Source organism: Lagopus leucura, unplaced genomic scaffold (genome assembly GCF_019238085.1).
Source record: "Lagopus leucura isolate 7727_CA_CO unplaced genomic scaffold, USGS_WTPT01 Super-Scaffold_100159, whole genome shotgun sequence".
Lineage (NCBI taxonomy): Eukaryota > Metazoa > Chordata > Aves > Galliformes > Phasianidae > Lagopus > Lagopus leucura.
This window is the reverse complement of record NW_024962335.1, coordinates 32365305-32381626: the sequence shown is the minus strand read 5'-3', so window position 1 is coordinate 32381626 and position 16322 is coordinate 32365305. Positions and strand designations below refer to the sequence as shown.

Sequence of the window (16322 nt, the reverse complement as noted above, 5' to 3'; positions counted from 1 at the left end):
TTACTTGAACTTCTGTAACTGAGAAGTCTATCCTTTTTCTCTCTTCATACCAATGTTTTCAAGAAATTAAACATATAAATACAAAAAGGATTTGATCGTATATTCCTTCCGTAAGGAAACTTAAATATCACCTCACCAAGTCCAGCACATTTTATTTAAACTCTACTGCTACTGCAAAAGCTGTAGATACCTACTCACACAAAATGAACAAATGAAGACAACACCATGAACATTTTCAACACTTTATTCGGTTTTCTGTCAGGTCTAAAATACACGTTAAAAAAAAAAAAAAAAAAAAAAAAAAAAAGAGGAAAGAAAAAGAAAAGAGTCAGAGCCTGAGATATTCAATATAAATCAAGAATACCTTCAGCTAAATAAAGCCTATTTTTCTGTCCTCCCATTTCTCTTGGTGGCCTTTTTCTTTTAAGGCAACTAGGTGAGCTTGACAGCTTAAAACAACACAGTACGTCACAATAATATAAAGATGAGCCAAGTCTGAATCCCAGCCTGACAATTCAAAGAATTTCCCAATGTTAACACATTAGCATCTCTTGAAAAGCGATCCTTCTTAACTTTTTAGTTCATCTCATCCCTAATGATGCAGTATGCCTCCCTTTCAGATTTATCTGCCAACTTTTCTGAACGGCACATTTTTCAGTTCATGTTTCCCAGCCACACTCCTTTCCCAGCTGGTTTCTACCTATATTGCAATTGAGTAGAGGCAGTTTTAATTCATTAACACAGGGACTTTATTCTTGCTGTGGGTTATTCAGTTCCCATTGTCATGTTGTAATTAGATGAGTTTCTTTTACTTTCCTATCTAGAAGTATTAAATGTTACAGACTTTATCAAACTGTTGTTACTACCTGGTTCAACACGGTACATAATAATGCCAGCCTGATCCTATGGGATCACGACTTCAGCACAGAAAACTGGCCTGAGTCCCTTTCAAGGAGTGTTTCCTTCAAGCACCTCAAAATCCATCTAATATCTACCTTAAAACCTGCGTATCTTTCATTATTTTCATCAAGATAGTAATAGTTCACTTAAGTTTATCTCTAAGTTTAACATTTTCCCTAGTTAGGTTGGTGGAAATCATCTTCAACCTGTTTCACCACAATTCAGTTAACACTTACCTCAATACAGAGACCAGTGGACTCCATGTCAACATCATTAGGATGCTTTTACTGCAAGTTCACATCATAGAACCTAGGGCAAACTGCACTCACAGCCTATTTTTACTTAGTGTGCCATCTTACAGAGATCTTAGAATTGAATATGACCAAATATTCAGATGCACATCTCTTCTGCTTTAGACCTTTTAAATCTTCTAAAACTCTTTCCAGTCCTTTGTATGTAATCTCTTTCCCTAATAGATTTCATTTTTCAGTATCTCCATATCCATCTTATGTAGCTACTTACCTAGCTTCTACATATTTTTTTCCCACGTGTTTAAGTTCCCCATTTTTAAAATGGGGACTCGTGACTGGCTCTTCACTTGCTAAATCAATTCTTAATCACAGGGATGGAAAACAGTTAACTATTACCCTGCAATACACTGAGATTTTTCTCCTTGGTTTTGTATGGCGCCTGCCTGTTTCTCCCTGCTTTCATCACATCTTTAAGCTACCCCTACCTTCTTCAAGTACGCTCTCTTGAAGTTTTTTTCCATTATTTTTAATGAGCGATGGTGCATGTACGAATATTTTCTCCCATTCTTTTGCCCACTTACTATAACACACATTCAATTTCTGTATCATGCTTGACTGTTATAATTGCCTCGGTAAATATATACAAGGGCTGCTCCAAAAGTTACACTTCTTGTTTTATTTACACTGGCCCATTACATCCAAAGCAAACGGTGATGGTTTGGCAGTAAAGAACCTTCCCACCAACATTCCATTACATTTTGTTGCTGTGCAACAGATGGCAGCAGAGGGGCTATCTGACAAACTAACCTCCAACATGAAAGTGCATATGAAACAAAGGTCTGTCACTGAATTCCTCCATGCAGAAATTGTGAGCACAGTGCAGGTGTGGGTGGTGCATTTAGGCAGTGGCAACAGCAGCGTGAAAGACAGGCCACATTCTAGATGGCCATGCTCAGCTGTCACACCTTGAAATGAAGAGTGTCTCAATCAGCTCATCCACGCAAACTGTGCAAATATCATTACTGGTGACAAGATGTAGCGTCACCACTACAAGCCAGAGCCAAAACGGCAAACCAGGGGGTGGTATACATGTTAATTCCACACATAAGGAAAAGTCTAAGATGCAGTTCTCAATGGGTAAAGTGATGTGCATGGTCTGCTGGGATAGGAAAGGAATGATTCTCCTGGATTTCCTAGAAACTGGACAAATCATCACCTTGGACTGCTACATCACGACACTGCCCAAGCTAAAGGCTTTTACTTCCAGAATCAGGCCAGAGAAGACAATCTTTCTCTTGCAATGCAGTAACACCAGGCCCCACACCAGTTTGAAGACTGTGGAGCACACTGCCAATCTTCGCTGGACTATCCTTCCACACCTACCAAATAGCCTATAGATTTGTTGCCTTCTGACTTCCATCCGTTTGGGCCAGTGAAAGATGGACTGCATGGACAACATTTTCCTAGCAATGATGCCATCACAGCAGCTGTGAAACAGTGGGTCACCTCTGTTGGTGCTCTTGTTCATTACTAACGAAAATGCACAGCTAATGGTGGTGGCTATGTTGAAAAATAGTGTTTTGCAGCTGAGAATGTGCTCTCTCAAAGGAGTGTTATTGTGCTGTTTGCATCTGTTTTACTTCTCATGGAAATAAATAGGAGTTGTTACTTTCAGAGCAACCTACGTAATCTATTATTCTTTCTACAATTCAGGATAAATAGGATAATCATCTTTGTCTACTTTTTTTTTTCCCCCCCATATAAAAACAATTAAATCAGCCAAACAAACAAAAAACTCACAACTTTCTGTCTACGTTACTTTTCTTTCTTCCCATAAGCCTGCTAAGTAAGAGATTACTACTTGTGCTTCACGTGATCTACTTAGGTATCATTCTCTCTGACCAAGCTGCAACAAGTAGCGTTCTATTTTAAATTGTGACCACATTCTAGAAATTAATTTCTAATGACTTTTATAACACCAGTATTACAGTTAAGCCTGAGACACAACTGTCAGTCTAACTTTTAAATCAACTAGCAATTTTAGAAACAATTCAAAAATGATTAAAATGTTTCTCTCAGCACAGATAGAAACTAACAGACAGTCCTCTATTTCAAGTGTACTGTTTGGATAGCACAATTTAAACAGAAGAATAACAGTAGTAATCAGCATTAAAAAATGGGACAGCTCAATTAAAAACTGCTTTAATTTTCTGCGTTGATGCATCTGGAATGTCATCGACTGGTTGTATTGAATTGTGCAAAATACTGACTTGTTGGACAATTTGAATATTCTTCTTCTTTAAGATAAATGTTCCTAGCAACAAATAAACAAATAAAAAAATGCAGTTAGTGACTGTTTTCTCAGTACACAGAACTTACTTGAGAAACCTAAGAAAGATGTAATGCATAAATTCATAATGCTCATAAAATTCAGAATTATTGCAAATGGAATTAAATGTAACTGTTCTTGCAACATGAATATCATGTCTCGATACCGCAAATTTTATTTTTCATCCTAAAGTAACCTTCCAGATCCTCACAATGAAAAACTAAATTATCACAATTCAGAATTTTTGCTTGCATAATAAGAAAGCACCAAATATTAGGAATTCTTTTGCAAGATGTATAGATGGATATATGATAAGAAGGAAAAAAAAGTCAGATTGGAGGATTAGAACATTGAATCAGCCGGCTTGACTTTTTTCCCTGTCGTCTTCCCTCTTTCTCAGCACATCAGAAACAACACCTATACACCATGATCTGTCAGTGGTTAGCTACAAAATCAGCTAGTTTTGACATAATGTCAAAGCTCCGTTTGTGCGATCAACTTTACTTAGAGCTATCAGAAACTGGAAACTTTTAATGAAGTGGGTGGACACCTATCCTGTTATTTATTTCAAAAAAGGAAGGTAAATGAAAGAAACACATACTGTTTCATACCCACTAATATGATTGGCTGTCTAACTGTATTTATTTGCTCTTCTGTTATCTATATAAACTTAGCAGTCTGTTGTCAGTGGAACACTGCTAAGAATTTCAGCTACTATTCCATATATGTGGATCAGTAAACATCACAATCTAGTCTTTGAAGGTGTTTCCAATGGTAATGAAAAGCATTCTTAATCTAAAATGCTAATATTTTAAAAAAGTATAATTTTACAATAAATTCGTTAGAAAAGAAACAAACTTAAGATAAGCAGAGAAGTTCTTTGAAAGCCAAGCAATTGCACTAATGGCAAAGAGTTTTTCTGAAAAGAAATCTCTCTTATCACTTACTTTGATTTCTGCTCCTGGGATAGTTGTGCATTTATGCTATCTAGAGCTTGGCGGCATTCCCGATTCTGTCGTGCTTGATGCCGCTCTAAAATTAACTGTGCTCTTGCAGCCTGCATGCTTTGCCTGTCCCATTCAGCATCTCTTTGGCGCTCCTCCTCTTTTAATCTCTACAAGAGGGGAAAAAAAAAAGCTTCATTTTTTCTTTACTCAAAGACAAAAATCCTATACAGAGTCTTATTGGTAAATTCATCCAAACAACAAACTTGCTATCCTTTACTGAACACTAGGGGTAGCACTCGAAATAGGGAGAAAAAGTACACACTTGTGAACAAGGTAGGAGCACACGCAGTAGACAGTACTAAAATAGTTTAGATCAGGAAGCTACTCTTTTCTAAGGAGCATACCCTAGAAGAGACTCCTACTTTTGCAAAAGAAGAAGGTAAGAAATGTAGGCCTGCTGTCTGGCAGAAATACTGTCATTAGACTATTATTTCTTTTCTACATCCTAGCTCTTTCCAAAACACATAGATTGGCAAGATTACTATATATATATATATATATATATATATATATTTTAAGTTCCCAGACCCAAATAATTTCTTTATCATCTCTGTGATACTACCACTTCTACTGCATTTCTTATCTGATATCACTGTGAACTGAATCAAGAACAAGCCAGCAAAAACCTTCTCGCTTTCACATTCAGCTCCCACACTAAATGAATTAAGTAGCTTCCTATATAGTAATACCTATGCCAACACACTTCTGACTGCAAAGGAGATATACATTTCTTCATTTAGACTGCCTCCATCCATCCACCTGTAGAGCATCAATTACTGGCAATATTTAGTCTTTCTATTGCAATCCCATCTCAGAGCATGAGTCATAAATGTGCAGGAAAGTAAAAAGGAAATTCAGGAATTTCAAAGACTGTGAAATATACATGAGTAGTATCACTGGATAGGCTCTCTTTGTCTTGCTCAGGTTTCATGTGTCCATGAGGGTCGTTTCAGATTGTCTGTCCTGCTGTGACTGTCAGTTCCTGGCTCCTCTTCCCCTATGGAGAAGACCATTTCTATTCCTGCTCATCTCCTGCTGGCAGTTCTTGCTGTTTCAAGTCCTAAACTGAGCATCATGAAGCCTGGCCTTTGGGCTGTGTAGGGCTTTGATCCCCAGCTGGGTGACCATGGACCATGCCCCAGGATTCTCAAGGCCCCCTGGCCTTGATCTTCACAGCAACCTACCTTTCAGCCCAACTCCAAGGAAGGCTCCAGCTTGCTCTTGCTCCTCTCTGGCAAGCCTCCCAAGTGCTTCAGAGACACTGTGTTAAGTTTGAATGATTAACATTTGGTGAAGCTCTGAACAACAGAAAAAGTCTCAAAACTGGATATGCAGTGCCAACTTAAAAATAGGTTCTTCAGACTATATTGTTTATAGTACTATTACAACCAATCATACAGAATATGCACATAAGCGTAAATACCAGCTTCTCCAGAACTTGTTCCTGTTGAAAGGAGCGGATTGCCATCAGCTGATCCTGATTCATTCCCTTCCACCGATCCGTGATCACACGATGTGTACCAAAGGAACTGATAGCTTGCTCAGGGTTTTCAGAAAGTAAGTTTCCTTGAAGCTGGCTGGAAATTTCATCCATATCATCTTTCATTTTTTGACATTTATCCAGCCTCTTTCTTTCAGCTAGTTCAGCAGCCTGAAGTCAACAAAAGTAGAGAACTAATAGCTTTTCTGATAGAAAATATTAACTTAAGGGATGCAAAAAAATTAGCACCTATATATAGATTTATTCTCAAATTCCATACAATTGTCAACAGCATCACATATGAATATTATGATCATGGCCCTACTGGTCAAAAAGACTGAAAATCCAATGGCATGCATTAATCATATAAGCATAATAGCATTGTTTTAATTTTATCATATCTCATCCCCGCTAGGGCAAAGAGCATGGGCTGTCAGACCTGCCTCTTGCATATACAGTTTTGCACATATATCATGACTGCAACAGGCCAATGGATACCAATTTTTCCAGTTTTTCCAAGATTCTCTCATTGTCTGCTGAAAATTACTGGCTTTGAAAGTGAAAAGTTGAAAACTCTAAGGCAGAGTAACTAGAAGAGATCAACAACTGAGAATGACAGGCCTATCTACACCCAAATGCAGGTCCTTTGCAAGAGTTACAGAGAAGAATTCTCCACTCAGCAAGCATGATGATCCATCCCACCAGAGAAGCCTGCTAACCTGGGTTTATCTCTACACTTGCATTTATGGACTTTGTTTTTGCATGACAGGAGCTCTCCCAAGCATCAGGCCTGGAGAATGTCAAAGGGTTTTTTATTTGCTATGGGCAAACATAGACAATGATCCATTAAAGACTGGACAGAAGAAAAAAAAAATAACAAAAGTATTAGATGTGCAATCTAAGAAAAGATGAATTCTTTTTTTTCATGATAAATTAGTCAAGCTTCCAATTAAATAAGATTATGCAGAAAATACCATGTTGCTGTCATTAGATGATTCATAAGAGATTACAAATGCCAACAAAAAGACAAAGCAAAAACCACAAAGATTTTCAACATTTTGATACTTCTGGGACACCAAACCAGAATATCTTGGTATATACTTTTAGCTTATTAATACTACAAATACAGCAATTATTTTTAACTCTGGAAATGCTCCAAAATAAAGCACACTTAACAGAAAGTCATTTTGGATGGATTTCACATAAATAATTCCTGAACAATGATGAAGAACTATTGAAGTTTAAACAGTGTAATTTTTATTGACATCGCTTTATGAAGGCAGTTTCGCTGTGATTTAGCAACAGATCCAAAATAGGCACTTACACCTTGTTATTTTAACCTTCTCACAGAGAGAGCCTAAAGTTTTCTGAGCTGCCTGGGAATCTTACTGGAGAAAACTCTCAACCCTGTGCATAGCTATGCAGCACTGTAAAATGATTAATGACACTGTGAAATAGAGACTGGGTAAAATCTGATGTATTTTCTGTCAAGACAGTTGGCCAACAAAACAAAATTTATTGGTGTAGCACGAAAACAAAAAACAAGCAAACAGATGCACCAATACATGCTACTTCATTTATTTTAATTTGTGCTCCATCGTTCATATTATATACTTCCATTCCACTGACTCAAGTCAAAAAAACAAAATAAATGTACATGGAAGCACTGCAAGGTCAGGACTTCACACGCTTAGAGTATCGCCAAGCTCTGAGTGTACATGGAACTAAACTGCTCCCAGCACAGGACTAAAAGAATGCACCATGTATTCTGAAGTCCTTACCACAAGCCATGAAGCTCTCAAATGACCAGAGTGATCCATCCATAGTCTTATGAGCTTGGGAAAGATGTATATCCCAAGAATAGGATATGAGTGACAAAAGATATTTGCACAGCACTCTTCAAAGAATGCTTAAAAACAGAGTTACCATGCTTCTATGTTTACACAAATATTTTATTTCAGGTGAAAAAAGGCTTCAAACTAGCTACTCAAAGTCTTGAATTTGCTGGGCACTCTGGACTGATATATTTGAAGTCAGATATAAAAATTCCTTTTCTAAAATTCATTCTCTGGCTGAGTGCCCCGGTTTTCTCTTAGGAAAAAAGATGTATAGAAAATCCCTTTAAAAGGCACAGCCTTTTTCTCTTAGACACAACTGCTACATGTACAATATAGTAAAAACGAACTACACTGATTGTTGCTTCTTTCTCTATTATTATGCCCTTTTGTGAGAAAACAAACAAATAAATGTTATATGTATTTAATATGAGCACAAATAAAGTAGAATGTACAAGGCCAATTATTAAAGACAAACAAACAAAAAAATTAAACCAGACACAAACTTCCCCTCTACTCCACCCCATTTCCCAAGCTCCATCACAAATTCAGGAACTTATACATGGAACAAATTTGTATTTTTGGATACATTTTTTTACAATTTTACTTTTACAATTATTTTGGATATTATTGTTAACTAAAGTGCACGTAGATGTACCATTTGGGGTACTTCTGCAGGTACTGATGTAAAATAGTCTTTAGACTATTTTAGACTATTAGACTTCAATCAATAAAATCCTTTTCAATTATCTTGTCTAGCTGTATATATATAAACATACATACACACACATATATATATGTATACACATATGCTCAATGTAGTTTGAAGGACTCGGGCAACACTTATTCAAACATGTGCATACATACTATCACACTTTAATCAAAATACCTACCTTATGTAGGTAATGTAAGTAAGGCACACGCCTTATTTTGTTGTGACTTATTTTGCTGTGACTAAAAAAAGGTAATTCGGATCAAATATTGTTTAACAAAACAAATGGTGTCCATCCAGCCCTTTAAGCTGCTCATAGAAGATATACAGGATTAACTTAGTAAGAAAATCTGTACAGTAAGATGAACAATTGGAGCATGATAGATTGCAGTACAAAGACAGGTGGAATGGAAGTGAATGGAATGGAAGACCATTAAGTTTAACTGCCTCTTCACACCTAACCAAAAGTTACAGTATGTTATTTCTGGCATTGTCTGAATGCCCCTTGAACACTTGCCTTGGGGCATCAACCATCTCTCTAGGAATCCTGTTCCAGAACTTGACCATCATCACAGTGAAGAAATTGGTCTGGTTACCAACGATAAAGAAAAGTTCATGTTATGTTTCAGTGAGTTCCAAAGCTTGCTTGGAAAACAACCTAGAGACAGATACACAGCATGTGCTAAAAACAATGGTCTTGGGGCATTAAAATAACTGATAAAGACAAAAAGCTACTGGTAATTTTTCCACAAAAAGGAAAAGAAAAGCTGGCAGAAGCAGCTAAAATGATCACTGAAATTATTAAAATTATGACTGAAAAACAAACAAACAAACAAACAAAAAAAACCCCAAAAAACGAGAAGGAAGTGCTGAAGGCTTTTGCTGTACTACATTTTACAGACTAGAAGTCCCAGAGAGATGGGATTAGTGGCTGCATGCTACAACAAGCTGAGAACAAGAAGGAAGCATTCTCACAGAAGGTAACCAAGTAGAGGATAGCCAGATCCTTGCAGATGACAAAGAAGTGAAAAAATCTTCTGAATCAACACTGAAAGGTAGCTGCTATCAAACATCTGTGGAAACATCACTACTTGTTATACTTTTGCTCACTGGTCATCTAATTTCCCCTCCATTTTCTCTCCTCCCCCACTCATTAACAGAAACAAAAACCAACATGATGAATTTACCTGGCTTTTGTTAAAGTCTTTGATAGCTGCACATACAGCACGTCTCGTTTCTTCTTCAATTCGTTGTTGTTCCATTATCTTTTGGTCCAGTTCAATCCTATTCTTGTCATGAAGATCATCTGAATCAGATTAAAATGAAATGCAGTCAACTTTCATGGACATTGTATGTCATACGAATATGGAAGAAGGGGAGGCTAAAGATGTAGTAAGCTGATTTAGGAAATTATTTCCCAATCCTGTCACCAAAGCTTTCCATCTTGGAATTTCAGATGATTCATGAAATCAGTTTATTTTGTAATCAATCTTGTCTTAGCAGGTAAACAAAGTTTAATAATAATAATAATAATAATAACAATAACAATAATAAACACTAAGCATGTTTAACAGCAAGATAAGAAAAAGAAAAATGAGAATTATTTTGTTTGCTCTATAAAAGTAAAGACTGGATGATTTGGCCTGCTGAAGTGTATATATATATGTGTGTGTATATATATATGATATATATATATATATGTCATGCAAAGTACAGATGATTTTTCAGAATACTCTGATACTTCATACAAGGTATAAAACAGAAATGAAGCCTAGGTAATTATTCAATCATTAAGTTATTAAATTCTTCATTTATATATCAAATACATTACAAGTTGTAGAGCAAAAACTGCTCTTTCTCTAAAAGCTGAATACACCAAAATACTGCTATGTCAGAACCTTACATAACAGGCTATAGCACAGTTATGTCCTAAACACCTGACTTACAGAGAAAACAGATAAAACCTCCCTTATCTTTTCTTGTTACCTAAAAATTTTTTATCAGCTAATGCATTCTTGTAATCTCTCTGTTGCTGAAGAGACCACTCTCTTAACTGCTCCTTTTGAAATTTCGTCCTCTGAGCGTAGTTTAAGTCTTCACCCATAAACTTCTGCAAGCCAGATACAGTGCATCGAGGATCATTGTCTGAAAGCCGAGCAGGTCTATCCTTCTTTAGAGCCTGGGGATCAGATAGATCAAATTCACGTCTCGTTTCTGGCTGCTGAAAATTCTTCTGGAAGTCACTGACAGCCTTGTTCAAGTTTCTGATGTTGCGTTTCTGTCTTTCTTCTAACATACACATCAACTTGTCATTTTTCTTCATTTCATTCGCTAGAGTAAAATGAGCACAACAAACATATAATTCTTAGAAGAGTATACAAATCAAGATGGAAAACGACAATTTCAAAACGAATAAATAGGAATACATGTATTCCAGGGTTAGGAATGACTATTTCATCTACAAAGGGTCATTCTGCAAAACACTCTAATGTTAGTAATATTTATTTGTAGAGTACTTTAATGTTTCTAGGAGTTAATTTTCTTATTAATGTGAAATTATATATAAGCATGTGAAAAGAATACAATAATAAGTACCTCTAGAACTAAAAAATTTCATTTGATGAAAGCTTGCTTTACAGATGAAGTGTATTGTTTACTAATTCTTCATATTTACTTCCAATTTAGCATTATGACTAAAATGCAATAAATTCCTTATTAAGAATACACAATAAAGAATTCTCAATTTAAGACATGTAGGTTGCTCCATAAGTAATGTTTGTTTGTTTCCATGGAAACTACAACAGATAAAAAGAGCACAATAACACTATTTAACACAGCACATTCTCAGCTATAAAACACTATTTCCAACAGAGTCACCACCATTTTTGTCAGTAATGAACAAGAACCTACATGCTGTGCTCATAAAAATCTGTACCAGCAGAGGTGACCCATCATTACCACTGTTGAAACAGACCATCCATGTGCTAATGTCCACTGTTTGGTCTTCACCAACACTCAGTAAGCATCAGTGAATGTCACTGGGTGCCATTTTTTCTGCATGAAGTTATTCAGTCACACCTCTGCACATCCTTGCCAGATACCATTTTCTCAGACAGCCCCTCTGCTGCCACCTGTTGCACGACAACAATATGTGTAAGAATTACCAGGAAGGTTCAACCTCTACTGCCATTCCACCAACATTTGCTTCTGATGTCATGGACCAACATAATAAAATAGGAGGCATTAGTTTTTGAGCAACCTTGTAGTTATTTCACAGTTTCAGTAATTTTTCCAAGCACAGCACTAAAAGAATTGGCTGTTGCTAATAGCTTTTGAAGAGCTTAGTAGCTCTTATCTATTCAATAAAAATGCTAAATAATCCAGTCAAAAGTTTTAAAAAAATGCATACATGATAGCCATTCAAATATAATTCACAATGAAATATAATTTCCTTTGATGCCAGACTTCTGGCAGTTTCCTAGGGGTCTGAGTCTGCCAGGTATTCCACCAGGATAATCAAAACCAACAGCGGAGGAAGGAAGGAAGGGAAGGAAGCACAGAAGCTGTCATTTGCAATTGAACTCTTTTTGAAACATGTAGAGTGCCCAGTCTGTGGGACCTTTAGAAGTGATACCATGAAAAAGCGTTCCAACCAAAGAGGGTCATCAAGAGTTTTGAGACGAGTGGACAGGCCTAAAATATTTTTGTGGCTATGCGTTCTGACTCAGCGATACCTCTCAGTTACAGCCCTGTTGTTTGCAAAACATGCAAGTCTGCAGATGATACTCCAAGCTGAGCAGCAGTGCTGATGCACTGGTGGGAAGGGATGCCATTCAGAGAAACCTTCACAGGCTTGAGAAGCAGGCTCATGAGCATCAAGTTCAACAAGGCTAAGTACGAGTTCTACATTTGAGCTGGGACAGTCCATACATCAGTACAGACTAGGAGATGAATTGATTGAGAGCAACCCCGCTGAGAAGGACTTGGGGATATTGCTGGGTGAAAACTGAATTTGTGCTGGTAATGTGCCCTCGCAGCCTAAAATCTCCTGGTCTCATAAGAAGTGCAGCTAGCAGTTTGAGTGAGGCAATTATACCCACCTCCTCTGCTCACAGTAAAGGGTGGGGTCTTGTGTAACTCACTCTGGGGCCCCCAGCACAAGCACCTGTTGAAATGAGTCCAGATGATGGCCCACTAAAAGAGGGCTGGAGCATCTCTCCTATGAGCAAACGCTTGAGGGAATTGTGCTTGTTTAGCCTGGAGAAGAAAAGGCTGCTGGAAGACCTTACTGCAACTTTTCAATATATAAAAGAGGCTAACAAGAAATAGACTTTTTACTAAGGTCTGTAGTGACAGAACAATGGGCAATGATTTTAAACTTAAAGAAGGTAAATTTAGATTGAATATAAGGAAGAATTTTTTTTATGATGAGAGTGGTGAGACAGTGGGACAGGTTGGCCAGAGAAGTTATGGATGTCCTATCATTTCAAGTGTTCAGGGTAAGCCTGGGAAGGAGTTTGAGCAGCGTGATCTTGTAAATGACGTCCCTGCTTATGGCAAGGGGGTTGAACTGGATGATAAAAGTCACTTCCAACCTAGGCCATTCTATGATTTTAGCAACAGAAATCTGCAAAATATTGTATCTACTGATCCTGTATAAGAACAGACAGAAAAACCATAAACTTATTTTGCAAGACAGCAGTAAAATAAGTTTGCCACTTCTGCTTGAAAAAGAATTATTATTTTTCCAAATCATCCTATATCTTCAGGTCTCTAACAATGCTATTTATCAAGATTTATTAAAAGAAAACACTGAAGATTAAAACCTATTCAGAAATACACACCAGTTTACTCATGACAGTACAAATCCCTGAGGCCCTATCTCAGATAATAAGGAAAACACATATTCTACTAATGCAAATGTATAAACATAAATAGGAATACACAAAGGATTCATTTTGTAAGTATGAATTTAGACAAAAGCCTAATTGCACATGCACTTATAAATATATAGATATACAGAGTTGATAATCAAGGAGATAGACTTCATTTGAAAATAATTACAGCTGTTCAAAATATATGGCTGTCCAACCTTTTAGTTTGCTGGGCTGTACTGAGTGAAAATAAATAATCTTTGGCCATATACAAAAACATATAATATAGTTAATATATACAAGTAACAAAACAGTTATTTTTAAAATATTTTTTATTAAAACATTAAAAATAGGGCAATAAAAGCAAAACTAGTAGGCTGGACGCGTATAAAAAGAAAAAGAGGGAATGAAATACATGACAAATCTGTTTACATTTAACTTCATACAAACATGAGTCTATCTATGAATATAATGAATATACCAAGTTCTTCATTTCGTGCTTTTTCAGTTGCTTCTTGAATTTTCCTATCCTTAACCTGGGCATCCAATGCATCTTTATCAACCTATTAAAACAAACAAACAAAAAAGTAAAAACAACAACACACCAACTGTTACTGGCTGTCACTGGGTGTCTTTGTAAGACTTATAAAAAACACTGACAATTCTTCAAGAGCCTGATAAAGTGTTTTAATAGTCTTTGCCTATTAGAATCACAGAGTCACTAAGGTTGGAAAAGACCTCTAAGATTATCTGTTCCAACTGTCCACCTACCACAAGTGCCCCTCACTGCCACACCTTCACGTCCCTCAAGCACCTCCAGGGACGGTGACCTATAAATACTTTGCCTTATTTCTGTAACAATCAAAATGATGGAAGTCAACCATTTGCCTCACTTTTAACTTTAATCATTTTTCTCCCTTCCATATGCTTCCTGTGCTTTTCTGACCTCTTTTTCCAATTCCTACTGTTTTGTTTTTTTTTAAGCTCAGATGATGGATAACTATCTCCCTGATGCCCCTCACACTTATAAACATGCACACCAGAGGATGAGAAGCACAACAGCCATGGCGCATTTACCTCTGTCATACATGCAATTCTCATTCATTCAAAAAGGCAAACTATAAGGTAAACTATAGATTTAACTTGCTCATTCTAGAACCTTGCTTCCTCTATTTGAAACATTAGCAAATTTAAGGCTGAGATATGCAAGTGGGATTTAAATTATAAATTCCTTGCTATAAGCAGTTTGAAGCAGTTGACTTCTAATTTGTAGTTATGCATAAGAATTCCTATGTAAATGGAATGTCTTTCATCATTTTACATTAGAACTGCTCATCTGAACTCTTTCAGAAAAGTACTGAATTATCGAGGATTAATTCTTAAATCTGTAATGAGATGCACCATGCTTTCCCATTTCTCAGACAACTAAACATACAGAAATCAAAGTAACTAGTAATAATCAAGGAAAAAAAAAATCTTACTTCCCATTCTACTTTCCAGACAACATTTTATCCCATTTTAAAAACTTCTCAATCCGCGGTTCAAATAGTTTTGTAGCTGTCAAATATTGCCTTCATTTTTGAATAGTCACAGACAATCACTCCACTAAATTAGTGACAGAATGAGAAAACAAAGAATCTAAAATCTCATTGGAAATAGATACATACTCTATACCTCCATAGCTTTGTTGACTCCTGCTTTGGACTTGGCTTAATTTCAAACCACAAGAATAGTCTCTTCTGTAAGCACTTCTTGCTCAGCCAACAAATATGGTATTATGAAATGATGTTCATCAAAATATTTACAGAATTCTTCCAATGGATTCACTTTCACTTTAGATGTTTGTCTTGTGTAAATGGATCTATCAAAACCTGTCCAAAGGTGGTTCTACAACAGTATTTGGGTAAGATCTCCAGACGGTATAAATCAGCATTGCTCAGTAAAGTACAGAGATCCAATGGTCTTCCCTAAGCGAGAAAGGGCATTTTACATTCAATATTCAAGGCTCGAGAAAAGCCATCCTAAGAGAAACTGTGCTTCCTAGCAAAGAAAGTTGAACTATCTTACTGTGCCCACGGAACTTTGTTAAAACACATTATTAGCTCCTATCATTTAACTGTACCATTGGCTACCGTGCCTGTTACTTTACCATGTCACTGACTGCTGCACAAAGGTCACGAGAGCAATTCCAAGGTGCTGCCACAGACCAGGTAAACATATCCTTCTGCTGCCATATGAGATGCTTCATTACGTGAGACTGCTTAAATCAGACCGTCATCTGCTGCAACCCTACGTGCACTATGAAGTTAACAGACTGGGCTTGTTTCCACCGCTTCTAACTTTGATTCTAGGCTAGTTATTGCAATCAAAATTGCTAGTTATTGCCCTCAAAAGCAACTTAGCTGCAAAATTTAAGCTTATTTTGCAACACTTTCCCCCCCATGCACGCATCCAGACTCTTAACATGAGACTGGATGCATTAAGGGAAAATTAACTACCATAACTCCTTGTACGGACTCTTCATAGCTATTTAGATAACTACCACTTGATTTCCTGATAGTCAGACTGAAGACAAAGCCCACTGGAGCGCAGCTAGAGAGAAAAGCACCTCACTCCCACCAACAACCTTCGGAAAGCGTTGTTAGCCCTTCACAGCGTGCTTCGGGGAGTTCGCTGCCCCTCCCCCTCCCCGGAGCCAGACTCACACAGACCTAGGCGGACTGCCGGCCCCACAGCCCCGGGCAGCCGAGCCCCGACCCGCGAACAGACTTCGTCCTCGCCCTCACCCCGATGGTCCGCACTCGCGCGTTAAAGATGCGGCCCTGCCGCTGCAGCTCGCGCTGCCGCCGCCGCTCCAGAGCAGCCGCCTCCTGCAAGTCCCGCCGCGCGCTCAGCCCGCTCATAGCGCCGGCAAGAAGCGCGAGCAGCGACAAT

At 37.4% G+C, this 16322-nt stretch overlaps 1 protein-coding gene across 1 annotated transcript; it reads right to left on the bottom strand.

Annotated features, from left to right (window-relative positions):
• Positions 1–3321: 3321 nt before the first annotated feature.
• On the bottom strand, positions 3322–16291 carry RIBC2 (RIB43A domain with coiled-coils 2). Its single transcript, XM_042890237.1, has 7 exons — positions 16175–16291; positions 13870–13951; positions 10501–10845; positions 9702–9820; positions 5911–6138; positions 4428–4594; positions 3322–3465 (listed from the first exon to the last, which is right to left on the bottom strand). Exons 1-7 carry the CDS (start codon positions 16289–16291, stop codon positions 3384–3386), a joined length of 1140 nt encoding a protein of 379 aa, XP_042746171.1. The 3' UTR covers positions 3322–3383.
• Positions 16292–16322: the final 31 nt, after the last annotated feature.

Excerpts from the sequence above, each read along its gene's own strand:
- RIBC2 (XM_042890237.1), bottom strand. The coding sequence starts at position 16,291 with ATGAGCGGGCTGAGCGCGCGGCGGGACTTGCAGGAGGCGGCTGCTCTG. Across the intron at positions 9,821-10,500 it reads AGCTGATAAAAAATTTTTAG|ATGATCTTCATGACAAGAAT; the intron begins GTAACAAGAAAA and ends AATCTGATTCAG. Across the intron at positions 4,595-5,910 it reads AACAAGTTCTGGAGAAGCTG|AGATTAAAAGAGGAGGAGCG; the intron begins GTATTTACGCTT and ends CCCCTCTTGTAG.